The sequence below is a fragment of the Cynocephalus volans genome, chromosome 10 (assembly GCF_027409185.1).
Source record: "Cynocephalus volans isolate mCynVol1 chromosome 10, mCynVol1.pri, whole genome shotgun sequence".
NCBI classification, from domain to species: domain Eukaryota; kingdom Metazoa; phylum Chordata; class Mammalia; order Dermoptera; family Cynocephalidae; genus Cynocephalus; species Cynocephalus volans.
The window spans coordinates 94,704,148-94,730,151 of record NC_084469.1 but is presented as its reverse complement, the minus strand read 5'-3'; the positions used below and the strand labels follow the sequence as shown (position 1 = coordinate 94,730,151).

Sequence of the window (26,004 nt, the reverse complement as noted above, 5' to 3'; positions counted from 1 at the left end):
GCTCCATGCCAGGAACACCCCCAGTTGTGACAACCACAGATATCCCCAGACAATGACAGGGGTCCCTGAAAGCCACTCAGCTTATAAGAAACATGGATACAGGGATATTGTAAGTGACAACACAAAGACATAGTCGGCGAGTCCATATTTTGAGAAACTCTACAAATGGCTCAACTTCATCAAGCCCATGGCATGCAACAAAAAGTTGGGATGCTGGCTCTGGACTGACTGGGTTTGTGTGTGGCTGGTCAGTATAGGGATCTGAACCCTTAGACCTTGGCATCACAACACCATGCTCTAACCAACTGAGCTAACCGGTCAGCCCTAGCTCCACTCTGAAAGATATACACCTGGGCTGGCCGGCTGGCTCAGTCGCTTAGAGCACAGTGTCAGAACACCAAGGTTAAGGGTTTGGATCCCCATACAGGCCAGCTGCCAAACAAAAATAATAATAAAGTGAAACAGGCACTTCCATACATGTTTTTATGTAGTTTTTTAATGGTTAAAATACCCCCAGAGCATTAAAGTGATTGAAAAAGTATTCTCTCTTGCTCAGGCCATTTCTCTTGCCACATGATACCTTGGTCACCACGGGACTTTGTGTAAAATTCCCAGGAAAGCCTTCACCAGATGTGTTCCCTGGACCATGGGCTTCCCAGCCTCTGAAACTGTAAGAAATAAATTTTATCTATAATTTTTTTTAATTAAAAAGTAGTTGTATTAAAAGTCACAATATTTTAAGGGCTGGCCCGTGGCTCACTTCGGAGAGTGTGGTGCTGATAACACCAAGGCCATGGGTTTGGATCCCTATATAGGGATGGCCGGTTAGCTCACTTGGGAGAGCGTGGTGCTGACAACACCAAGTCAAGGGTTAAGATCCCCTTACCGGTCATCTTTAAATAAATAAAAATTAAAATAGAAAAATAAAAGTCACAATATTTTAAGCTTAAATACTTTTTTTTTTTTTTTTTGGAGAAGGACGGCTAGCCATTACAGGAATCATACTTGTGACCCTGGTGTTATCAGCACCACACTCTAACCAACTAACTGGCAAGCCCTAGGCTTAAATATTCTATATCAAAACCTGGATGTATTAGAATTTTACTTTTCTGGCTTTCAAGGAAGCAAGACTATAAACACTGACCACTACAAAAATATATAAAAATATTTCAGTAGGGGCCCATGTTTTCCTTTTGCTTTGGGCTGTAATATGGCTTGGCTAAGCACAGGACATGGAATCAGAACAGGGAAGGCGACAGGGTGGGGCTGGATGGGGACTGTGGTGCTGTCCTCTGCTGCTTGGGCTACAGATGCATGTTAAGAAATGTTGAGGGCCAGCCAGTTAGTTCGGCTGGTTAGAGCACAGCCTTGTAACACCAGTGTCAAGGGTTCAGATCCCTGTACCAGCCAGCCGCCAACAAATAAAATGAAATAAAGAAGTGTTAAGACTAATTCAGTTATCTCACAATTCATCACTAACAGGTATTTATCTGACAGATATACTCATATAGGTCTCAAATAACATCACTGCAAGGATATTATTGTAATAGCAAGTGACAGGAAATGAGTGTCCCTTGGTAACCAGGCTAGTTAATAAGACACCAGTGTGGTATGGCCACATGGAATACTAGGCAGCTAAGCGCTGTGTATCCAAGTGGAATGACCCCCAGAAAACAAGCCTTAAGCGGAAAGAAAAGCATGTTCAAGGCTGGCCAGTCAGCTCAGTTGGTTAGAGTGTGGTGTTGTAAGACCAAGGTTCAAGGGTTCAAGTCTCCATACTGGCCAGCTGTGAAAAAAATAAGAAATAAAAAAGGCATGTTCACACACGATAATATGTAGCAAATGCCACTATCTGTGTTAAATATATATATATATATATATATCTCTGTTCTAGACTGAATGTGCCCCCAACAAATTCATATGTGGAACCTGTAAACCCCAATGACTGTATTTGGAGGTGGGCCTCTCTGGAAGTAATTAAGATTAAAAAAGGTCATAAGGGTGGGAGACCCTGATCTGACAGGATTAGTGTCTTTATCAGGAGACACCAGGGAGCTCCAGCTGTCCATGTGGGCATACGGTGAGGAGGCCACCATCTGCAAGCCAAGAAGGGAGCCCCGCCAAGAAACCCACCCTGTCAGATCTTGATCTTGGACTTTCCAGCCTCAGGGAGTGTGACAGAATAAATTTATTTTTGTTTTGTTACTTTTCTTTCTTCCTAAGAGAATATGTTTGTTATTTAAGCCATGCAAAAATTATGGCAGCCTGGGAAGAATAACACAATACTATTTTCACAACTATGCCTACATATGCTTAAATGTTTCCAGAATTTTCAAGCTGGCAAGAGCTGGAGAGACCTGGGCCAGAGCACCAGGGAGGGAGCATGTCTTTGCACAATATACCCTTTTGTACCTGTTCATTTTTGTGCCCCTCCTGTGATGGTTTAAAATGTCTACAAACTCATTCTTCCCTTCAAAACAAAGAGCCTAATTCTCTTCCCTCTGCGTGTGGACTGGACTTAGGGAAGGTTAAGGTCATAAAAGCATGGTGGCTCCTCCTTGCTCTCTTTTGGATCACCTGCTCTGGGGAAGCCAGTGGCCACACTGTGGGCAGTTCAAACAGTGCTCTGGAGGGGCACCCCTGGCGAGTAGCTGAGGCCCCACACCAATGGCCGTGTTACACAGCCAGCTTGAAAGTGGCTCATCCAGTCCTGGTTAAGCCGTCAGATGAAGCAGCCCCAGCCAATGTGTGAACTGCAACTTCGGAGAGATCCTGGGTCAGAAATGCCCAGATAAATCATTCCTAAATCCTTGACCCACAGAATCTGTGAAATCATGAATGTTTGTTGTTTTAAGCCACTAAGTTGTGGGGTAACTTGCCAAGGCAGCAATAAGTAAATACATTGTGCAGATGACATCTGTTAAACAGTTTTAAGTAGTGATTTAACAATTTCTGCCAGCCATCAGAAAACTCTCCTAGATTTGCAAAATTTTGGAGCTGAAAGGACCCCAGGTCACCTGAGTCACCAGCATGATCAATATCCAGGCAGGTGGGGGGTGGGAGAGGCAGGTTTCAGAGTGAGGTTTAATGCTATGTGCATGAACACATCAGAACTCTTTCCAGAAACATAGAAAGTCTTAGGTTGTGCTGTGGAATTCATGATGTCCATCCTGAGGCCGTGGGCTATTCTAGCTGCAGCAGGCACTGATATGGGAGGATCCTGCACCACCAGACACCTGGAGCGGGGGACAAGGCAGGGTGAATAGAAACGTCCCTTCCACATGAAGCAGGGCTCTGTGAGTGGCCTGGGGACCTGTCCAGCACCGAGGGGCAGGGCCCACCCCACAATCACACAACCAAGGCTGCTGGCCTGGCAGCTCTGTTCCAATGGGCGGGAGGTACCCGGGAAGCCCACCCCAGAGCCTCGCCCTCATGCAGGACTCTCCAGGGCGATGATCCTGGTAAGTCTCCCAGACCCACTGGTCTTCCACTGTCTAGCAGTCATGTGGCTCACTCACCCACAGCTGCCAGGCCAAGAACTTTAATGTGCCTGCCCAAACTTACCAGAGGGGATCTGCAGAGGGTCAGTGTAATTAACTGTCCTTCTTAAACTTGCCGTTGATGTATGGCACCCAGTCCAGAATCAGCCGCCAGTCGGTGGCCCACACCAGCCCCACGGTGCCTACAGCACCCCACGTGCCCACCGTGGGGATCCTGCAAGAGGAGAGTGGGCGGTCAGGCCCTGTCCCATGCTGTGGGCCTTGCAGGTTGAGCACACGGCAGATGACCCCAAAGCTCAAAGTGGTTGATGACCTGCCCATGCCACCAGCCCTCAGGGGGCTTGGGCTCGACACAGAGTCCATTCTGCCTCCCCAAGGACTGCCCATGAGGCTACCATGGGCAGGGGCACAAGGGAGGTGGGGGGATGGTCCCAGGGCTCCACCTTCACCTCTGTCTAAGCAACTCCATTCCAACCTGCTTTTGTCCTGGGGCTCTGCTTAAGGAGATTCTGCTAAAATAGAAAGTCAAGTTTACCACCACCTGTTTGAACACAGGAACAAGTGACGTATGCAGGTCACAGTAACTCACTGGTACCTGCAACAACCACAGGACTGAGGGAGGAGACCGAACAACAGAGAGGGGGCGTCACTCACTTAAGGGCACACAGCTAGGGAGGCTCAGGGTGGGTTCCAAGTCTGTGCTCTTGGCCACCACAGCATGGGATGCATGGGTTTTCCCAAGGGCCACGCTCATGTCCTGTGACCGGCAGAGCCTAGGATGGCTCCAGCAATCCCCCTGTTGGCTTTCACACCCTCATAGGGCCCAGTGACTGGACTCTAACAAGCAGAATGCAGCAGAAGCGATGGGTGTCACTTCTCAGACTAAGTTATAAAAAGGCGGTGGCATCCAGCACGGGAGCCCTCAGTTACCCTCTTGCTCACTTTGGGGGAAGCTGGTTGCTGCGACATGAGCCGTCTTGTGTAGGGGCCCACGTGCAGAGAAACGGGGACAGCCTCTGGCCAGGAGCCATCGAAGAACCGAATCCTGCCAATGACCACATGGGTGAGCTTTGGAAACAGACCTTCCCATGAGACCACAGCCTCCTGAAAGACGCTGCATGGTGCCTGAATCCAGACCACGAAAACAAATTAACATTTGTTGTTTTAACCTGCTAAGTTTGGGGGGCCATTTTTTACACAGTAGCAGATAACTATTACAGGTCTCATCCTGAGTGCCCACCTCGCTGGATCACAGTAAACCATGACCCTGGACATTTTGGGGGGTGGGCTGCTCTTTGAGGTGAGGAGGGGGATGAGCAACCCATGCCCACCCCACCCCAAGCTACCTCCCCAGAGACAACCCCTGGGCACAGGCCAGGCACTGCTCACCACTGCGTGGCCTGTACAGCTCAACTCTGTGCCTCAGTGGAGTCACCAACTACTGCTGCTATGGGAACCTGGCTCTTGGGCAGGTGTCACCAACAGAGTGGGAATCTTCCCTCTCTCAGCTCCACAGCTTTGTGGTGTATCTCCGATCAGTGGAGCCTTCCCTCTTGGGAAAACATGCTTGGTAGACCGTCATCCACCTGCCCCATTATGGTGGTCACTCCCTTGGGTGGGACTCAGCGGACTTGCACAGTACAGGAAGAGCCCAATAAGCCTGACGTCTGCCAGGCACAGGCTCAGAGAGTCTGAGACACCCCACAGTGCCTCCTAGGTTAGAGACCCGCTTCCTGGCCTCCAAAAGCACCCCCCACCACGTTTCATCTCATTTGTTTGCTTTTTTTTGCCCACCCCCTAGAATGTTAGCCCACGAGGGTTTTGTTGATCGTTGTCTTTAGCACACGGCAAGTGCTCAATAAATGCTTGTTGCTGTAAAGAAAGCATGGCTGAGGGGTGGTCACTGTTCTGACTACGCACAGATGAGAATGGACCAACGGCCTTCGGGAGGGGCTGCACTGATTCCATGGGCCATGGGTCCCCAGCTGTAAAATGCCACCATCAACTTCCGCCTGCCGGCCCTGCCAGCTCTACTGCCCCCCCCCCCCACAGCTCTAGGACACACTGCGAAGCACCAGCCCTTGTTTCTAAGTCCTAGGCGTGGGCACCAGACACCCTGCAGAGGTCACCCCAATCCAAGCCCTCCTCCCACGTGGCACCGGGGACAGGTGCAGCTGCGGATTTTACGCTCCTTGCTAAACCTCATTTTTAAAAATCCAGAATAAACACAAAGCCATAACTGTACAAGCTTAGTGTCAAGCCCAAAGCTGCCGGGGGACTCCGCGGTGGGTGGGGATGGGGAAACTGAGGCTCGGAGCAGCTCAGCCCCCAGGGCCGGGGATGCCGGGGTTTGGCTTCGGATCGCCCCGTCCGTCTGCTGCGCCCCGGGACAGACCGCTTTAATTCCCTGGGCCTCAGTTTCCCCATCCGTCACTCCGGCGCGGCCGCCAGAGCGTGAGGCGGCGGCCGCGCGGGGCCGCCCGGGGCGGAAGCGGGGTCGGGCGGCGTCCTCACCAGTACTTGACCAGCTCCCGGTAACGCGGGCCCAGGAAGCTCCTCAGCATCGCGGCGACCTCCAGTCCCTCAGGGTGACCTCGTCCCGTCGGCCCGGCCGCACTGCGCAGGCGCGGCCGCAGCGCGCACGCGCACGGGGGACCTCGCGCCTCCAGACACCGGCAGCGTAGACCCGGAAGATATTTAGTCACTTCCGGGGAGGGACGGCAGATGTTGTGGGCGGGGCCGGAAGGGGGCGGGGCGGTGGCGGAAGAGGCGACGATAGGGGCGGGGCCGTGTGATCACGTGATCCGGGGGCAGGTTGTGTTTCTTCTTCCCGCCATCAGAGAGGCCCCGAGACTCGCGGCACCCTGCACCTCAGTATGTCCCTGAACAGTTTGGCCAGTGACTTTACAATGAAGGAAACTGAGGCCAAATGGGGAAGGGACTTGCCCGGAGTCACACGGAGTGGAAGGGCTGGGATTTGAACCTGACCTGGCAGGTGTCGGTGCTCCCGAGCCTCCGTTTGCTCATTCTGAGTTGCGTGTGTTGCTTGGAGGCCTGTGGGAAATCTTGCACGTTTGAGTGAGGGGGTTGTTTATCCCTCGTTCCGGCAGCAGAGGGAGGCCTGGCTCCTTGCACTGTGAGCATCTCAGGGTCCTCGGAGCTGATGACAGACTGCCGCTCCAGGCCTGCTCGCACACCTTTCTCCGGTCCCTGCCTCCTCTGATCGTCCACAGCCTGGTACATCGTAAGTGCTCAATAAACTCCCAACTTCCAGCCTCCCCCCTGACCCCCGTCCCCAACACCGGGCAGGCTGGTGTGGGCAGAAGGAAGCAGAACCCTTTTCCTCAACTGCCTCCTCTTTCAGGAAGTCCTTTTGGGCTGTTCAACCCCCAGGCACCTTGACAGATTGAACAGAAAGGTCACAGCCGAAGTGAGGGACTGGGCGTTGTCTCTAGGGCCCCAGCATCGTATGCCGGCCTGGTGGTAAGGAAGTGACACAGTACCGTGGCCTTGCTTGCCCAGCCTGCCCAGCCTCCTAAGATTGGCTGCTCAGCACCTTCCAAGCCTGTGGTTCTCCAGGAGCTGCAGGTTCTGACCTGTTCCTATCCCTGGCCAAGGACTGAGGGTAGGTGCAGTATTTACAGACTGCAGTGGAAACTTAAAAAGTGGGATGTAAGGAACGTCATGAAGACTGTTAAGAGAAAGCAAAAAAGAGACAGAGAATAAAGCTGCCCGAAGAGATGAGCAGAGGTGGGGATAGAGGCGTGGGGGCTGTAGGTCCTAGATCCAGCTGTTCCTGAAGGCCTGCCTCTTTGCACTTTGAGGCAGAACACTTTTTGTTTCTAGTGACCAGCAAAGAGCAGAAACCAGCTTAAGAAACAAGAAGGAAGTTCTATGGCATGTTGGATGGCTTCAGGCACGGCTGGATCCAGGGGTCTGGCAATATCATTACAAATTTTTCTCTGTCCATCTCTCAGGCCTTCTTTCCTCTACGTTGCCTTCAGTCTGGTAAACTCACTGAGCAGTGGAATCTGGAAACTCCGGTTGACATTCCAGGAGCCCTTGTAGGAGGATGGCACCGCTTTCCCAATAATCACAGAAAACACCCTGAGGCTGATTCTCATTGGCCTGCTGTGCAAAGGAGGCAGACTCAGCCCCTCATGATGGCCCAGGCTGAAACTGGGGGCGGGTAGGATACCCCAGAGTACAAGCAGGATTCTGTGATCAGAAGAGATGGTGGATACAGAAGAAAGGTGAGGGAACTCCCTCACACTTGGGTGGGTTTCTGTGTCCTAAAAATATTATTACAATAAGCAAGAGTCACAAACACTCAGGCAGTGCAGCCCGGGTGCCTGCCTCCTGGGCTTGAATTAACTCTTTCCATCACTTCTCAGAGCCACAGAGGGAGGCATTGTCCCATTTTACAGATGAGGAAACTGAGGCATGCAGAGGTGAAATGACTTGTAACCTGAAGGAGGGTCGCTCGATGCCTGTTTGTGGGATGAAAGCGTGAACACGTGCCATGTACTCTGCCAGCCTGCCAGCCCTGTGGAGCTGCTCACCTCTCCGCCTCCCGCTGACCACCTGCAGACACCACCCCACCCTCCGGCCCCCGTCGTCCCACTGCGGTCCTGCCATGCTGGGCACGTGCAGCTTCCTGCAGACGTGGGGTTGTTCGGAGGGACAGAACTTTGCCCAGACCTCCTGGATTCCCTGTAGGATTCTTATCTTACCCTTGGGGGAAAATGAAGTCTTTTTTTGTTTGTTTCTGTTGACGCGGGAGTCACATAATATACAATTAACCATTTTAAACTGTACAGTTCAGTAGCATTTAGTGCATTCACAACGCTGTGTGATGACCATCTCTATGTAGTTCCAGCACATTTCCAGCACCTCAAAAAGAAACCCTGGGGGCAGAGGGAGCCTGGGCAAAGCTTGGTAGACTGGTACAAAGTTACAAAGATACAGTTAGGTAGGAAGGATAAGTTCCGGTGCTCTAGAGTGACAGTTGCTAATCATATTGTACATTTCAAGATGGGCAGTCTTTTTTGGGCTGGCTGGTTAGCTCAGTAGGTTGGAGCGCAGCCTTATAACACCAAGGTCAAGGGTTTGGATCCTTGTACTGGCCAGCGCCAAAATAAAAAAAATAAGAAATAAAAAATAATTGTTTAAAATCATCAAATACCCAGACAATGTTTGCATTTTCCAATTGTATCAAAAACTCTTAATTTTTTAGGCTTTGAAACAAGCCCCAGATAAGACCCAGAATTTTTGGTGGATAGATACATCTCCTAAGTCTCTTTCAACTCTCAAATGCCCCCTTTATTTCTCTTCGCAATTTATTCAGTAAAGAAGCTGGATTTCCTCGATTGGATCATGCCAATGGTGGCCTCACGGTGTCTTGGAACCTGTTCTGTGGCCCCCTGTACATCCTGGAAACTGGGGATTGGGTCCTGGATCAAGAAGCTTCGTTGGGGCTTAGGCGGGACCAGGGTAACTGCTCAGGGGGATATGTGCTCTTCCATCCGGAGGCAGGCATGCCTGATTCTCTGTCGGCACCGAGCAACATCTGTACACTAGCCGTTGCTGAGTGGTGGTGCTAAGCGCAGGGGTCTCACCCTCGGGGTGATTCTGCCCCCAGGGGACAATGGGCCATGTGTGGTGATGTGTGGTTGTCATCACTGGGAGAGGTCCTGGCATGGAGCAGGTGGAGGCCAGGGACGCTGCTCAGCACCTGCAGTGTCCAGGACGGCCCCACCACAGAGAAGGTTCCAGCCCCAGTGTCAGCAGTGAATCCATGTGCTAATTATTTGGGGAAAGAAGGAGTCTGGTCCCTGCTCACAGGACACTAGAATAAACTCCTGATGGGGCAGACAGTACAAACCAGGGCGACCCCAGCTTCTGGGATTCACTTCCTCTCTCCCTCCCTACTCAGTGTGTGGATTTAAATGTGTGCAGAGGAGCTGGTCGGTTAGCTCAGTGGGTTGGAACGTGGTGCTGATAACACCAAGGTCCTGTACCAGCCCACCTGCCAAAATACATAAATTTTTTTTAAAAAAAGGTATTTGCAGTATCCTAGATGTCATCACTCCCCCTCTTAAACCTTCCATGGCTCCCTGTTTGTTGCTGGTGGCATCCTGTGGGGCATTTGCTACTTCACCCAAGGGGTCTCAACTGGGGTGATTCTGCCCCCAGGGGACACTGGGAGATGTCTGAGGACATGTGTGGCTGTCACGACTGGGGGTGCTCCTGGCATGGAGTGGGTGGAGGCAGGGACACTACTCAGCACCTGCAGTGCCCAGGACGCCCCACCACAGAGTCCACAGTGCCAAGGGGGAGCGGTATTGTGTAGCTACAGGTCACACAGGAAAGAGAAAAGTGCTATTTTAAGAGTTCTTTTCCGGCGTGAATTCACAGGCGAGTGGGGTGCTGAGGAGCAGGCGGGGCTCCCTCGGCCTCACCCCCTCCCTCTAGAAGGCAGCTGTGGCACCAGCAGGCACACCCTGGGGCCTGCCCCCTCCCAAGTGGCCAGAAACAAATTCCTTTAACTTCCCCGAGACGGGCGAGTCGAGCCGTGTCCCTGTGCACAGACAGAGCCAGCTCCTGGGACCAGAGGAAGCCCTTGGGGCAAACCACAGTTGCTGATGAGCACTGAATTGGTGAGGCTGAGTGGGTATGAGCAGGCCCCCACAGCATCTGCTGCGCCCCCGTCTGCCCTGGGAGCTGTGCCCATGCTGTGCTGTGCAGGGCTCTGGTTGTGGAGGAAGTTGCAGATACCCCACTCAGGAGCGTGGAGCGGACGCCACTGGCAGCTGGGAGCCATAGAAGCTTTCAGAGGGGGAGGGACATGCTCAGCATTGAGCAGACATGGGCCGCCCAGTGGGCCAAGGCTGGAGGCAGGGGACCAGGGAGAAGCCAGGTGCAATAAAGGTCTGGAGCCCTGGAGCCCTGGATCGTCCTCTTCCCCGGGGAGCCAATCCCATCCCTCTTCTGAGTCACCCGGGGCCCTTGTCACAGGCGCAGGTATCCAGCCTCCCCCGCAGAGCTTTGGACCAGTGGTTCCGGAACGAGAAATCCGCACCGACAAGCACCCCGCGCCGCCAGACAGGCTGGGCCCTCGTGACGGGGACAACGGCAGCAACGTCTCGGGCCAAACCTCTCTGACCCCTCTCCCCACTCATTCATAAGCCACCTGAAAGATTCCGGGGGTAGCCGAAGATCGTTACAAAATGTCACATTTATTGCTACAGTGCTGTTACGTACAGGACAGGTCTCCAGATCGACTTTAAAGAGGATCATTTAAAAATCCAAAATAATCCAGCCAGCTGTGTTGACATGTATAAAAAGTATTTTTCTTTAAAAAAATTTTTTTAAACCAGTTATCTTTAGGCACTCAGAGCACAATTTCCCCCCAGAATTGTGGTTATTCCCCATCCCCAATGGCTGCTGTTCTTTCCTTGTGCTGGGTTAATCTCACTATATATAACTTAAATTATATATATCATACAGTCCCAAAGTCTGCAGGGCCTCGGAGGCTCCTTGGCGGCTGCCCATCTGGACTTATGGGCAGGACCAGAAGCTAAAGAAGAAGGAAACCGAGGCAGGTTTGCTAAAAGAGACAAAACCCACATGGGGCAGGAAGTCACCAAGACAGGAGCACTGGCCAGAACAGTTTCCCTCTGTCCGCTGACCTGTCCCGGGGGCAGACCCCAGGGCTGCTGAATGCGGAGGTGAGGGTCGCCAGCACCTCGAGCTGGCCTTGGGGTCCCGCTTGAACTTCCCATGGGCCTCAGCCTTGGGGAATTCCAGTCTGGGGAGGGGCGGTCAGGCGGTCCGGCTCTCCTGCAGGCAACGGTGGGGGTCTTGGTAGAGACACACGGGGGATGCTGGTGGGGTGAATGCAGCCAGCCTGGGGATCCATAAGGCCTTTATGCCAGGTGTGGGGGAAGGGAAAAGGCAGGCCCCCAGCAGTCCCGACCCACAGAGTGACCATCGCCATGGTTTGCTTGAGACCGAAGGGGTTCCAGGGACGTTGAAACTTAACAGTTTTAAGCCCAGGACAGTCCTGAGCAAACCAGGATGAGTCAGTCCCTCTCAGGACACGGGACCAGTAAGCAGGACTTGGAAAGAGGCCTGGGTACTGGGACACGAAGCAGATGGCCTGAGGTGGCCCACCCTTAGTCTTCCAGATGACATGATTAGACAAACCGCTGGGCACCTTCTGGGCCACAGCGACTCCACCCCTTCCCCCTTGCTCTGGCCACACTCAACCTTGAGCCCTGTGCACATGGCCAGGGCAGCAGGCGTGGCCCTGGGGTCAGGATGCTCCTCAGAGTGGGCGGAGGCTGATGGAGCCCCCTAGCAGCCTGTCCCTGCCAGGATGGCCATTCAGGGGCAGGGATGATTCTGGTCCCCTCAAACTCAGGTCCCCAGGTGAATGGAATGAACAGGTAGTCCAGGGACACTCCCAGCACTGTGCTCTTGGGGGTAGTTTCTGTACCAGAGATTGTTGGTCCCAACAAAGTCCCCCAGTTCAGAGACATGTGTGGGTCCCAGGGAGAGATGTTGGGGTACAGCAGGTGCCTTGGGGGCCAGAGCTGCCTTGACAAGGACCCTTGGCTGTGTCACCCGGAGGATCCCGACCTCCCAAGACCTCCCTTCCCTGCAAGGTCAGGAGTGAGGGGTAGTGATTGCTGAGGGTGGAGGATGGAAAAGGGCCCAAAGGACGCCTCCCACCAGGGAAAGGCCTCCAGCCCTTTACACAGAACAAAACCAAGAGAACACCCCCGCCCCCGCCATCTGAAAAGCAAAACACGAGAGAGAACCCAGCCAGCCCCCCGCCTGGGTTTTGTGCAGCAGCTTCCAGAGCAGAGGGGGTGGGGGGACCTCAGGTTTCCATCTGGTCTTTTTAACACAACTTTTAATAATCTGGTTGATCATGAAATGCAATGCTCAGTTCTAGAAACAGCAGCAGAAATAGCAAGACATGAGACTTTTATACAAAAAAAAATTGTTGCTTACAAAACATATGCAAAAAAAGCTTAAAAAAAAGACCAAAGGCGTCATTCTCGCTAATTTTCTTCTACATTAAAAAAAAAAAAAAAAAAATTGTAACTAATGTTCTTTTTACTTTCCTTAAAAAAAAAAAAGAGTCTGCTTAGGCACAATTTGCTGGTGGCTTCTGAAGGACAAGCCAGGTTTGCACAACGTCTCCCTTGGGTGATATGTTTCGGTTCCTCTGCGTTTTGTAGTTAAGGCATCTTTTTCTTTCTTTTCTGACATGTGTTTTGTTGCTTGCTTTCCGGTTTTGTTTACCAAAAAACAACAAAAAAAGCTCCTTTCTATCCTGGCAGTGGGGCCAAGATGCAGCTTCAGGATCCACGGGGCACGTCGCAGGGTGTCGAGGTGGCAGAGCCTTGGGGAATGGGACCAGCCAGGGAGCCCGTGGGCCTCCTGGACCCAGTGACCCCATCCCTCAGAGCCTCGTTAGCTCAGGCATTGGGGCTCGATGCCAACGACGGCTGGCTGTGGGGTGCGGACGATCCGGCCCAGTTCGCAGATAAAGACCTGACACCTCGTGGGGCCGTTCTGGGTTACACCTGAGCCCAGGACGCAGGGCTGAGGCGGGGTCGCTCGTCCGGTGGCAGCATACCTCTCACATGTGCCCAGTGGGGTTGTGGGCCTCACTCAGGCCCGGGTGGGCGGCAGAAAGCACCATCTGGGGGTCGCCGACCACGCCTGACACCTTCTCCTCCTCTCGCCGCTTCAAGCAGGCCGCTTTGGGGTTCAGGTTACGCTCTGGGGGGAGGGGAAAGCACTGTGGGAGAGGGTCCCCAGGAGCAGGAGGATGGGAGGTGGCAGTGGGGATGTTGGGGAGGGTGGGAGAGAGCACCAGACTGTGTGGCTGTTTCTTGCTCATCTCCTTCCTCAGGAAGGCTGTGGGGAGCCTGGGAGTGTCGTAAAGAAGAGCCCAAATTAGGGTGTGCCTGAGGTTCGTCGCATGGCCTGAATCGAGCCACTAAGAGAGACGTGGACAGAGAAGGACCAGAGCCAGCCGGCATGGGTCTCCCAGCAAAGCGTGCTGCTGTGCAGAGGCCCCTGACATCTGCACATGGACAGGGGGACAGGAGGACGGACGTTGGGGATGCCCTGGCCTGGTAGCCTACCTCGCACCTGCTGCTCCAGGCCCAGGATCACCTGCACGGCCTGCTGCAGGATGAGAAGTTTGGTCTGCGCTTTGTCCGACTTGAGGTGCATCTGGCACATGCGCCCCAGCTCCCGGAAGGCCTCGTTAATATCCCGCACGCGCACCCGCTCCCGCGCGTTATTGGCCATGCGCCTCTCCCGGTCCCTCAGGTCTTTCTCCTCCAGGGACAGCACCTCCTCCGTACTGCTGGGTCACAGCATCGGGGCCTCTGTTAGTGACGTGCTGGGGGCCAGTGGGTGGATGGGTGGGCAGGGCCGGGGTGTGGACAGGGTATCTGGCTGTGTGGGTGTGGGTGTGGGCAGTGGTGCAGGCCCACGTGCTGATGCGTGTGTGCACATCTGTGAGAACGGGCTCATCTGTGTGCACAAGGACTACGCTCCCATGGAGTGTAGCAGAGACCTGCAGCTGTGCGCCTTTCTGTGTGTGCAAGAGGCCGCGGGAGCGTGTGCCCTTGAACCCAGCTCTAGGGAGGCTGTGTATATGGTGACGCCCAAGAAGAAATGCCTGACTGTTCCCAGGACATCTACGTGAGGAGATGCAGGACCTTGATTTCCCTGTCTGTGAATCTACAGGTCCTCCCTCATGCCAGCGCCCCAGGACAGGGCCAAGAAGGCAGGGGAGTCCCAAGGCCCCTGCCCTTCTCTCTACTCCTCTGGAGATGACGACCTTCCCCATTCAGAGCAGCTACTTGCTGGGTAATGTGAAGCTACGGCTGGGCCCCCCCACAAGCCCAGGACTATGGACCCACGAGGAGCAAACCAGCCCACATCCTGTGATATCCCACACCCTGGCGGGTACCCTCAGAACCGGGCCCCCCGACGGCGGCCTCTGGCTGCCCCAAGAGCTGGGCCTGGAGGAGGCCCTCGGCCTCAGCAAGCCCTCTGCATGGAACGTGCAGTGTCGGGTCTCCAGGAAGCCTGCTGTCATCAGCAGTGAGCAACCCCCGCTGCAGCTCTGGTTAACTGAGCGCCTGGTCTGTACCAGGATGGTGCTGAGACCCCTCCTCATGCCCAGGAGTCTGAAATGGGAGATCAGACGCCTGCCTGCCAGGCTGCGTGGCTCTGAACAAGCGACTTCACTCTGTGCCTCAGTCTCCTCCTTGGGAGAATGGGTGCTGATCACCATTAGGGCCCCTGCTGCTCTGGGTCGACCACCGGACAGAGGCTTGGCCCAGGGCCCGGAACTCCCCTGGTGGCCTGTCCTGCCCCTGGGTGGGGGGTGCTGCCACTGCCCCACCCACCTGTCCCGCCTGCCCCGGGGGCCTGAGCCCATCCCTCCAGGTGGCGGCCCCGGAGCCCAGGACAAGCGCGCAGACCAAACTGACAGTGAGAATCGGAGGCTGGCATGTTCCCGTGGGTCTCTGTTCGTCCCTCAAGTCCCAACTGCGGGGCTTTGGGGGAGGAAAGGCCCTGTGGTCACGGCCCCGGCCATTCTCGGTGCCCGGGCAGCAAGTGCGAGGTGAGGAGGGGCCGCCGGGGGGAGCAGAGGAGGCGCACGGGCTGGGATGGAGGGGACAGCGCGAGAGGCAGAGAGCAGAGAGGCAGGCTCGGGGACACGGCACGAGATGCACACCGCCGTGCAGATGCGGAAACCTCGGAGCCAGGGGACAGCAGGCAGGGTGGGCTGGGCTCCGGCTCCAGTCCAAGCAACAGTGCTGCATGAGAGAAAGGGTTAACGGGCCACGCAGGAGAAGAAGGAGTTAAGAGGCTGCAGCAGGAGTGGGGGGGGAGGCGGAGCCAAGTCATATCTGGGGGTGGGCGTGGGGTCCTTCTCCATCCTCCATTCTCACCCAGCCCTGGGGACCGGTGTGATGAACACCCACTCGCAGATGTGGAAACTGAGCCAGGGAGCAGGCCATGGGCTTGAGTGGCCCCACATGGCAGCTGCTGAGGGCCAACCATCCAGGGTGGTTTACGTACCACCTCAGGGGGCTGGGAGCCCCCCAAGTCGGCCTCTGGGCTTCCTGAGGAGGAAGGGCCAGGTGGGGGCTGCTGGGGTCCAGAAGGTGTCCAGCAGGGGACACTGAGGCCAGGCAAGGCGGTCAGGAGGGGACAGTCTGTGCGGGGAAGGGCTGGCTCCAGGAAGCAAGGGGACAGCGGGGGCGGGGCGGCCCCACTGACCTCGCACCTGCCGCTCCAGGTTGAGGATGACCGACACGGCCTGGTGCAGGATGAGCAGTTTGGTCTGGGGCTTCTCACTGTTGAGGTGCAGCTGGCACATGCGCCCCAGCTCCTTAAAAGCCTCATTGATGTCGCGGACCCGCAGCCGCTCGCGGGCATTATTGGCCACCCGGCGCTCCTTCTCCCGCTCGGCCTTCTGCTCTGGGGGGAGAAGGTCGTCCTCGTCCTCGTCTGGGCTACGGGGGAGGGGGCCAGGGGGCCAGAGGGAGACAGTGAGGTTGGGGAGACGCCCCGGCACGGGCGCGGGGCGTGCGTGTGCATCCTGGGGGGATGGGGAGGGGGCCAAGGAGGGGCTGGCACCTGGTCCGGGTCCGGGGGGCCTTCAGGTCCTTCTTCTCCTCCTCCGAGTTGTCAGCCACCGATGCATTTTCCTCATCCTCCTTCTCCTCCCGCTTGATGTCACCGGTGCCTGCTGCAGTGCCCGCTCGACCCCGTCCTGCAACAGGCCTGGGTCAGGGCAGTGCCAACCTGCAGGCCTCACAAATCCCTTGTGCTCCTCGCGGGAGGGGCGTGAGCACTCCTGGAACAGCCTGGGCTTTGTTTGCAAGAACAAAACAAGCCACCACGCCAACCCCCAGAACAGGATCCCTACCTCACGCCATATGCAGCTACCAATTCCAGACAGAGGACTGAAAAGTGAGAGGCAAAACTTTACAGCCTTTCGAAGAAACACATGGAAATTCTCTTAAAATAGTGGGGAACTACTTAAAATACTAAAAGAGGTGTTTTCTTATTGGGAGAAGAAAGTCATTTAAGTTGTTTCTTTAAAAATATGAAACGAGGCTGGCCAGTTAGCTGAGTAGGTTAGAGCCTTATAACACCAAGGTCAAGGGTTTGGATCCTTGTAATGGGGCCAGATGCCAAAAAGAAATGTGTAGTGATAAACGTGACTATATCAGAATTGAGAACTTCTGATTACCAGAAGATACCACCACCAAAATAAAAAGGTCGGCCACAGCACAGAAAATACTTGCCACAGGAGCTGGCCAGTTGTTTGGCTGGTTAGACTGTGGTGCTGATAGTACCAAGGTCCAGGGTTCCATCCCTGTTACTGGCCAGCCATCAAAGAAAAAAGAAGGTACTTGCCACCGACAAAGATATGTAACAAAGAACTGATAACGAGCCCCTACCAATCAGCAAGACAAGGACAGGTAGCTCAGCCCCTACCGATCAGCAAGACAAGGACAGGTAGCTCAGCCCCTACCGATCAGCAAGACAAGGACAGGTAGCTCAGCCCCTACCGATCAACAAGACAAGGACAGGTAGCTCAGCCCCTACCGATCAGCAAGACAAGGACAGGTAGCTCAGCCCCTACCGATCAGCAAGACAAGGACAGGTAGCTCAGCCCCTACCGATCAACAAGACAAGGACAGGTAGCTCAGCCCCTACCGATCAGCAAGACAAGGACAGGTAGCTCAACAGAAAAATGGGCAAAGCGTACGACCAGGCATTTCAGAGACAAAAAAACCACACGTGGAAATCCACTTCCTCACAACAAAAGGTTGAGGAAATGCCACTGAAAACAAAGAAGAGCTACCTTTTCACACCCATTAAGCTGGTAAACTTGAGAGGACTCAACTCGAAATACCACTCATGGGAGGGCGAGGTGGTACAGCCACTCTAGAAAACCACCAGGCATTCCTTTGAAAAGGGAGACGCACATATACCGAGAAATTCCAGAACGTGATGTCACACTCTCGTACAAGTGCACTGGGAGACATGCACGAGAACATTCAGGAGGCACAAAAGCACTGAGTGAGAACCAACCTAACACCCCACGTCAGGGCCAGGGCCGCCCACACTGCAAGCAAACCAAGATGCAAAAGACCATGCCAGCAGGATGTCATCCTTAGAAAGCTCAGGCACTCCACATGCAAGCCAGATGGCTTAAAGGGACATGGTCAGGCTCACTTCAGTTAACTCAGACACGCAGTCGGCAAAATGCCAACTGTGAGAAACAGACAAATCTCAAGGCATTGACCAGTTTGCTTGGCAGGTTAGAGTGTAGTCTTGTAACACCAACATCAGGAGTTCAGACCCCCGAACAGACCAGCCACCTCGCCCAATCCCCCCCCCCGCAAAAAAAACTTTAAGGAAAAGAAGGGAATAAAGACTACAGTCATGGTCCCTTCCCCCTCGGCACTGTGGACACTGGGGCCAGATCCTTCTCTGTGGTGGGGCGTCCTGGACACTGCAAGTGCCGAGCAGTGTCCCTGCTGCACCCACTCCATGCCAGGAGCACCCCCCAGTTGTGACAACCACAGATGTCCGCAGATGCTGTCTACTGTCCCCTGGGGCAGAACTTCTGGCCTGAAGTGGTAAATCAAGAAACTCAAGAAGTATTGACTGGAAAAGTCAGACTGGCTGTTGAGGCCAGGGGTTGGGACCTGGATCTCAGTGATCCCACCTTCTCAGCATCTCATATCTCAGACGTTTAACAATCCCAAGGGCTGGCTCATTAACTTGGCTGGTTAGAGCTTATAACACCAAGGTTACGAGTTTGGATCCTCGTACTGCCCAACCGCCAAAACAAAATGAAACCCCCAACTACCCCAAGACCCATGTCCAGATTTGCCCCCAAACCTGTTCCTCCCATCCCCTTCCTTATGCAAGTACCCAGCCCCACTGTTATGAGCTGCTCTGGCCAGAAATCCGAGGGCTGTCCTGATTCCCCTCCCACCCTACATCCTGTCCATCTGCATATCCTGTGGGCTCCACCTTCAGAACACCCAGAACCCACCCACGTCTCACCCCTCTGCAGCCCCACCTGGGCTGGACCCCAGCATCCCTCCCGGATCAGCACCGTTGCCACCACGGTCTGTTCTCCCTGCAGCCACCAGAGGGCGCCTGTGATTACTGAGTCAGACACATCTGTCCTCTGCCAACAGTTCTCCATGGCTCCCACCTCCCTCAGGGTAGAAGCCCAAGTCCTCCCCATGGCCACAGGACCCTGCATGACCTGCCCTGTTCACTACCTGCCCTCTCCTCCCCCCTCTCTCCCCCCCTCACTCTGCTCCAGCCACACAGGCCTCCTCGCTGTTCTTCCAACATGCCAGACTTGGTCCTGCCCCAGGACCTTTGCACAGTCTGTGCCCACTGCTCAGATCACTCTTCGCCCAGGCACCTGCCTGTTTTCTCCTCCTCCCAGGCTCTGCTCAACCATCACTTTCTTGCCTCCCAGACCACCGTCTTTAAAACTGTACAACCCCCCCCCCCGCAACCCTCCCCCCCATCCTTGCCCTGGCACTGGTCCTGCAGCAAGCTCACCACCTCCTGCCCAGAGAGGCTTCGTATGTTTCCTTCCCTGTGCCCAGTACCTGCAACAGCACCAGGGTCACAGTGGACACCACACACATGCCTGTCATGGGAGGTCAGTCAATGGTGCCTGTTGAACGCGTGCGTAAAGAGGTGGTGGCCTCGAAGCCATCAGCACCAGATGCTTGGAGGCCAATGCCATTGACCACTGGCCCCGCCTTCCCTCCCAAAGATGCTGACTGGGGTATCCTGTGTCCCTGGGTGTCCACAAGGTAGACTGCACCCACCCCAAGATGCCACCCGAGAAGTGGGGGGACCCCTTCCCTCCCCACATGATAAAGGAGCTGCCCTGCTGGGATCCTGGGTGCCCTGTCCCGGGTCCCAACCCCTGTAGGAGTGAATGACAGCAGATAGACTGGGTGACACTGTATGTCCCTGGGGTATCCCCTGACTCCCACAGCACCTCAGTTTCCCCTGCTGGAAATGGGGTCAGACAGTCCTGAGCCCACAGGCTGCTGCGAAGGTTTGGCGGATGGCATGGAGGCCAAGTCACAGCCCTGTGCCTGGCAGGGAGCGGGTTCTTGGCCAGCGGGCAGTTACTGGTCCCTTGGTGACAAGAGACTCTGCTGTCCCCCATTTTCCAGAGAAGGTAAGTGGCTCAGAGGGGAGTGACGATTGCCACTGGGCCCTGCAGCGGGAACTGGGGAACAAGGGACCCCACAGCTCGGCGGATCCTGCCAGGCCCCAGAGGGACTTACCGCTGTAGGAGTCAGGCGGCCGCGAGAGCTCGGGGAGGGCACTGGGCTGGCTGGGGAGGGCCGCGTGTGAGTGCATGAGGCTGGCACTGCCCGCGAGACCATCCTCCGCGTGGCCGCCTCCTACCTGCGGACAGGGGAGGTGGCATGTCAGTGCTGGGCTGGGGTCCCTGCCCTACCCTGCCCTGCCCTGCCCTGGTGCTCACCAGGCCGGTGTGCCGCCCGCTCAGCGGCAGGGGGCCCGTGAAGCCTGAGACCAGTGCCCCGTGGCTGGACAGCAGCCCGTGCATGTCGCCTGCTGAGCCCACGGCGTGGCTGCGGAGCACATGGATGGCTTCGTCCAGGTGGTCTTCCATCTTGTTCTGCTGCAGAGGGGCAGGGCAGAGGAGCTGAGGGGCCTGGGCCACTGGGCCCCCGTCCCACCCCAACTACAGCCACTCTGGCACATAAGCGTCAGATGGTCCCATTTCGCTCCTTCCCCAAGAAATCCAGTGTTTTGGACCAGCTCTAAATGTGTGCCTCTGCCCACTGCAGGGCCACAGCGACAGCTTTGGGTGTTATTCCAAAAAAAACTAAAGTTTCTTCTTCTCTGGGGGCATCTGCCCTTCTGCATGGTCTGCTGGTCACTCGGGGGACACAGGCCAAGCAACCCCCACCCTAGCTGGGGAAGGTGGAGTTTGCAGTGGGGCAGGAAAGCTCACCAGGCTGTGGAGACCCCCATCGTAGCTGGGTGATAAGGCACCAGGGGCTCCTGCTCGGGGCCACTGTGACGTCCCTGGAAGGGGCAGGAGGTGCATGAATGGGGGAAAGACAGGCAGGGAGTGGACTCAGTCTGACCCTGGCTCTGCATCCCTGCCAGGTCGCTATGGAGGAAAGAATCTGAATGGCCCGTAAGGCTGGCTGGGTAGGGCCTGTGATGCCCAAAGTGGCCACATGGGGGTGCCTGCCACTCGCAAAGGCTGGGCACGGCTTTGAGTTCAAATCCCACCTCTCACTGGGCTGGGGGAGCTTTGGTTTCTCCATGTACAAAACCCAACCCCCTGAGAGAAGGCAGCTCAGAGGCACACAGAAGGTACCCTAGACAGTGGCTCCCCCTGTCTTGCCCCACCCTGGCCAACCCACTCAGGTCCAGCAGCAGGCGAGGAAATGACTAACTCCAAGGGGACCGAACAGGCAAAATGAGAGTTCCTGAGGCTTCCACAGGACAGAGAGGAGGACTCGGGAGTATTTTTAACACAACTGTCAGGACTTTCAGAACCTCTGCTCTCACTGCCCCTCATGCCCAGCTGATGCCCAGGAGCATCCCACCAGGGACGGGAGGATCTGCCCCTTGCCAGAGCCAAGCACGGGGTACGCAGCTGGCACCTAATTAATATCTGTCAGGTCAACAGATGACAACCTGTGTCCTTTCCAGACTCCAGGCCAGAGCCTCAGCCCTCCTCCCTGGCTCTAGGGCCCTGGGCTCCGCCCCAACTGGCTCCCATGTGACTGGGAGCTGCTGTGACGTGCCAGTGTCCCCTCAACTTCATGCAGGGTGAACTACCAAGTCCTGCCTGCTACCTTTTGTCTGTGCTGTGATCTAACCTGGATGCCACCTCCCAGCCCGCTCTCACTGCTTGGTTGTGTACTGTGGCTCTGGAGGACTAGCTTGGATGCCACCTTCAAGGAACCTCCCTGGATTGCCCAAGGGTGCATGAGCTTGTGAGGGATCTCGCCCCACTGTCTCACTGCCTGACCCATGATGCCAAGGACCCACTGGAATGACCTGATCCTTCCCCACTTGCCTGCCTGAGCAGGAACGCAGGCACTAGACCTAGCCTCCCCCACCCTCAGCACCCTGCCAGACCTGCCAGACCCTGTGGGGAGCCCACGGGAGTCGAGGGGCTGGAGGAGAAGTTATTGCTTGAGTGATCTGGGGAGTAGATCTGCAACAGAGATGAAGAGAGAGACGGTGCAGTCAACAGACAGCCTCTTGGTGCCACTAGCCCGGCCACCCCAGCCATCCCCAATACCCCATGCCTCACCGAGGCCAGTGCCTTCCCGAGGGCATCCCCGGAGCTGCCGGCTGTGGTCCCGCGAGAGCCTGTGTGAGAAGCGAGGTGAGGCCCAACCTCAGGGCTGCCTCCCTGATACCTAAGTCCGGCGCTGGGCAGGGCAGCCCTGGTCTCGGCTGGGTCTCTGCCCTACACCTGGATGCCTGCCCCATAGGGTGGAGGCTCTGGGGACAGGCAGGATCCTGCGTGAGCAAGACCCCTCTGAGCCTCAAGTTTCCCCAGCTCCTCAAAGAGCTGATTTTACACACTCCTACACCCATTGCACAGGGTGGGCCTGACACAGGGTAGGCGACATTAGTAACAATAAAGACCAGGCTCCAGTACTCCCAGAAAAACACTGCTGCACCCACCGAGGTCAGGGGGCTCCATCCCTGACCATACCCAGGGGTGGCCATACCCAGGAGGCTGTCAGCCCCGCTGACAGGTGGCGTGTGGCTGGAGACGCTGCTGTAGGCAGCCCCAGGGGCCGAGGAGAAGCTGGACACAGCTGGGAGCACACCATTCACCTCGGCTCCCTGCAGCTGGTAGCCCTGTGGTGGAGGCGGTGGAGATGGTGGAGGAAAGTGAGATAGGGCTACCGCCTGCCTGCCCACCCGGCCCGGCCCCTGACCCTACCATGCGCTCGTGCAGGCCACCAAAGGCGCCCCCACTGCTGCTGCCCACAGAGCTGCCACCACCTGCAGGGAGGGGCAGGGGGGATGAGCTCCCACCCAGCATGGGCCCGAAGCCTGCCTGGCTTGGGGGACTCCAGAGCTCGGCTGAGGGGTGCAGGCTGCCGTCTACGGAGAGAGAACAGTGAGGCGGAGGCAGATGGTGGTCCCCGGACCCTGTCCCAGCTGTCCCAGACAGGACCCTACATACCTGCCATGTAGAAGGGGGTGGGGTAGGTGCTGCTGGGGGTCTTGGCAGATGGGTAGGCAGCAGTTTCCCTGCCATAGTCGTCACCTGAGCTGGGTGGGTACACCTGTGGGTAGGCAGACCAGTCAATCTCCTCAATCCCTCGACTGCCCCTTCCCAGTCCTGTCCCCACTCCTGGAAGACCGACCACCCACCACCCCGTTTCCCTGTCCTGCTCCAAACCCTTTCCTCTAGAACCACTCTCGCTTTGGATAACTGCCAGACCCTCAGCCTGCAGTGTGGGCTTCTGAGAGCCCCCATCTCTCTCTACAGCTCCTTTTCTGACCCCTACCTCCTGATTCCCCCCGTTTCCCAAAGTTCTAGTCTCTTGCGCCAGAGGCCTTTGAAACTGGCCTCTGCCCAGAAGGCTTTTTCCCTCCTTAATCACGCAAATTCCTATTGGCCCTCCAAAGCCCCAGCTCCAATGCTGCCAGCCCTTCCTTCTTCCATGTTCTCCATCTGTGATCAGTGCTGGAACCTTCCCAGGGCCCAGGTTGGACCACACAAGCCCCTGGGACCCCAGAGTCAGGGCCCTACAGTGACATGCAATACTGGCTGCCCCCAAGCAGCACGGCACAGAGGTTCTATGAGCAGTGCCCACTCTGAACAGCCAGCGCTGCTTGGAACCACGAGGCCAGGCTCAACAGGAAGCCTTGGGGTCCAGGGGTCCGTCTGCCCTAGCACTGGAGGGCGCTCGGCTCTGGTGCTGCAGGAAATTGCAGTGGGAGGTAGGGGCAGGGGAAGACGGGCCCTGAAGGAGCAGGGAGAGGTGCAGAGTAGAGCCTTAGAGCAGAGTGAGTCTGACTGCGCCTTCCAGCTACCCCAAACCTGGACCTGTGTGAGCTGGGGCAGCCCAGGGGAGGGGTGCGTGGCCAGCCTGTGGGCCCAGTGCAGGAAGCCAGGCAGAGGGGGCGGTGGCTGAGCCAGGGAATCCAGCAAACTGCCTTTTCTTCCAACGTGATTAAATAGCAGGAGTGTGGTGCTGCGAGCCGCTGATGGCCCAGCACCATCTGCTGGGTCTGGCATCCTGCCAACCACAGAGTGGCAGGGATGGGCCCCTCTGAACCGGCCCAGAGGGCAGCTCCTTTCTGCGCTCTCACAGGACCCCCCTGCCACAGGACTCAACTTTCTCTTGAAGCAAGAGAGATCATGGCTGGACCTCAGGAAGAACTTCCCTGACGTGTCCTGGAGGTGGCCTCTGGTCAGAGCTGGGGCCTTGGGGCACCTACTGGCTTAGCACCCACAAGGGGTCCACCCACACGCAGTGGGTCACATGAGCCCACATGCGGCCCGGCACCCCCACCAATGTGCTGCGGTCTCTGGTGGGGAGGGCCCCCTGAGCCTCGGAGACATGAGAGGTGCGCGGCCCGTGGGGCACCCTGCTCCATCCCACAACTCACCGAGGACGGGAGACCCGGTGGCACCTTTCGTACCTTCTTGGGCTGCGTGTCTGTTGGGAGCAAAGAGAGAGCGGCACCCTCCAGCGGGCCCCACCTGCCCAGGACAGAGCCAGCCTGCCACCCCCCTGGGGACAGGGGCAGGGTGGTCATTAGAACAGCCTCTGTGCTACAGTCTGGAGAAAAGACCCTTGCATTTCCCATATAATAAAACCACTAAAAACTCCAAGTCCACCTACAAGGATTCTAAGACGCAAAAATACTATGCAGGGGTTGGGGCCGCAGCTGCGCTCTGCCGCCTTGGTTTGTTCTCACTGTTAAACAAGGTTCCTTTCGTCAGTCTACTGAGAGCCACGATCCTCCACATTTTTGTGCATTATGTTGGAGATTTTGCACAGTGCTGAGCCTCCCAGAGGAAAGGCGTATATCAGGGAAGCTGCATTCAGGCGCGAGCGACAGTGCCGCTGGCCATGAGCTCAGCGTGAATGGATCAATGATAGACGTGAACTAAGGTGTCTCTAAACAGCCATGTGAAATGACAATGGGCATCCATGGGCTGATGATGCTGTCGTGACCGGAGGCTCACAGGAACCTAACCCTGGGTTTCTCCCAGGAGCAATGGCTCAGCACTGGCACTGACTTCATGGACCAAAACGACTGCGAACAAGAACTGACCGTGCCTGCTTCTTTCTTAGGTCACTGTCCAGCCCAAGCTCCCAGTGTCCAGCCAGGCCCCAGAAAGGCTGCCGATCCCCTTCCTGTCCCCTTAGCTAACAGGAAAACAAGCCGTGTCCCTCTTGCAACCTCCCTGGGTGGATCCCACTCACCCAGGCTGCCGTCCGCGGCCCTGCGCCGAGGGTTGCCAGGGTAGGAGCTGTAGTACTGGGAGCCACCCTTGATGCCTGGAGGGGATAGCGGCCCAGGGCTGCCGAGGGCCAGCTCGCCCGGCAGGAAGCCAGCCTGGGGGGTGGGAGGCAGGTCATCAGGAGGCCCTGGGTGGCCGTCCACCCCCAGACCAATTCCAGTTTTTTTAAAAAAACCAATTGCAAAGGCCAGCCCCAGGGACCCATCTGAGGGTGACTGTGCCCTCAGGCTGCTGCAGTTGGGGGGTGTCCCCTTCCACCTGCTCTGGATGTCCATTTCGCAACACCTGCCCTGCTTCTCTGACCTGCAGCACTATGGACTGCAAGCCGCCCTGCTATGTACATAAAGAAGACTGAGAAACAGAAACTGTTGCCAGTAAGTCTGAGAATGCAGCCTGGATTCCAGGAAGCTAAACGTGCAAAACTGCAACCAGCGGCAGTGAGACCCAGTTGTTTTACCCTTTTTAAAAAAAAAACTTCACGGTTAAATTTAGCATATGTACATGTGTGCGTCTGTAATGGGCTTTCCTCCCTGGGGAGCAAGGGCCACCCTCAGCTCCCAGCACCGAGTCACGCAATGTCTCTGCATGGTCTTTGCTGTACAATCCGGCCTGCCAGCCTGAACCCACTGTGTGGCTACCCTGGCGCCACCAGAGACCAGGGCTCAAGACCTAGTCCTGTCCAGCTCTGCTTCTCCTGCCAGTGGCCCCGCTGCACCGTGTCTTTGCCTTCTTTACGGGGGCCCGTTTATGTCAGCTGTTCCTGGTGCGTAGGAGGGACTGTCGGGGTTGGCTGGGGTACCTTGGCTCAGGGCCTAGTACCCAGCTGGTGCTTAATGATTGCAGCAGCCGGCCTGGAACAAAGGCTGGGCTCTGCCGTGACATTCGGGAGTCACA

The 26,004-nt window shown here is 56.2% G+C and overlaps 2 protein-coding genes and 1 long non-coding RNA gene across 9 annotated transcripts in view; 1 reads left to right on the top strand and 2 right to left on the bottom strand.

Annotated features, from left to right (window-relative positions):
• Window positions 1-2,916: 2,916 nt before the first annotated feature.
• Window positions 2,917-6,163, bottom strand: LOC134388755 (cytochrome b-c1 complex subunit 10). Its single transcript, XM_063112049.1, has 3 exons — window positions 6,015-6,163; window positions 3,565-3,714; window positions 2,917-3,236 (listed from the first exon to the last, which is right to left on the bottom strand). The coding sequence occupies exons 1-2, from the start codon at window positions 6,062-6,064 to the stop codon at window positions 3,594-3,596; spliced, it is 171 nt and encodes a 56-aa protein (XP_062968119.1). The 5' UTR covers window positions 6,065-6,163; the 3' UTR covers window positions 2,917-3,236; window positions 3,565-3,593.
• Window positions 6,164-6,319: 156 nt separating this feature from the next.
• Window positions 6,320-8,595, top strand: LOC134389201 (uncharacterized). The gene is made up of 3 exons (XR_010024687.1): window positions 6,320-6,744; window positions 7,478-7,753; window positions 7,895-8,595. It is a non-coding gene; the product is annotated as an uncharacterized LOC134389201 (long non-coding RNA).
• A 2,144-nt stretch (window positions 8,596-10,739) lies between these two features.
• Window positions 10,740-26,004, bottom strand: part of TCF3 (transcription factor 3) — a 38,857-nt gene continuing 23,592 nt past the window's right edge. Inside the window, exons 7-19 of one of the 7 annotated variants that reach the window (XM_063110588.1) lie at window positions 25,073-25,205; window positions 24,249-24,298; window positions 22,813-22,915; window positions 22,567-22,730; window positions 22,349-22,481; window positions 21,922-21,980; window positions 21,744-21,822; window positions 20,599-20,672; window positions 20,104-20,259; window positions 19,901-20,024; window positions 16,188-16,323; window positions 15,828-16,063; window positions 10,740-13,298 (exon numbers count right to left, since the gene is read on the bottom strand). In XM_063110588.1, the coding sequence (XP_062966658.1) occupies window positions 13,156-13,298; window positions 15,828-16,063; window positions 16,188-16,323; window positions 19,901-20,024; window positions 20,104-20,259; window positions 20,599-20,672; window positions 21,744-21,822; window positions 21,922-21,980; window positions 22,349-22,481; window positions 22,567-22,730; window positions 22,813-22,915; window positions 24,249-24,298; window positions 25,073-25,205 (1,590 nt within the window). In that variant the 3' untranslated portion in view covers window positions 10,740-13,155. Of the gene's footprint in view, window positions 13,299-13,666; window positions 13,894-15,827; window positions 16,064-16,187; window positions 16,324-19,900; window positions 20,025-20,103; window positions 20,263-20,598; window positions 20,673-21,743; window positions 21,823-21,921; window positions 21,981-22,348; window positions 22,482-22,566; window positions 22,731-22,812; window positions 22,916-24,248; window positions 24,299-25,072; window positions 25,206-26,004 lie in introns of those variants that run through there. The other 6 variants (XM_063110587.1, XM_063110589.1, XM_063110590.1 and 3 more) reach the window with 6 other exon arrangements.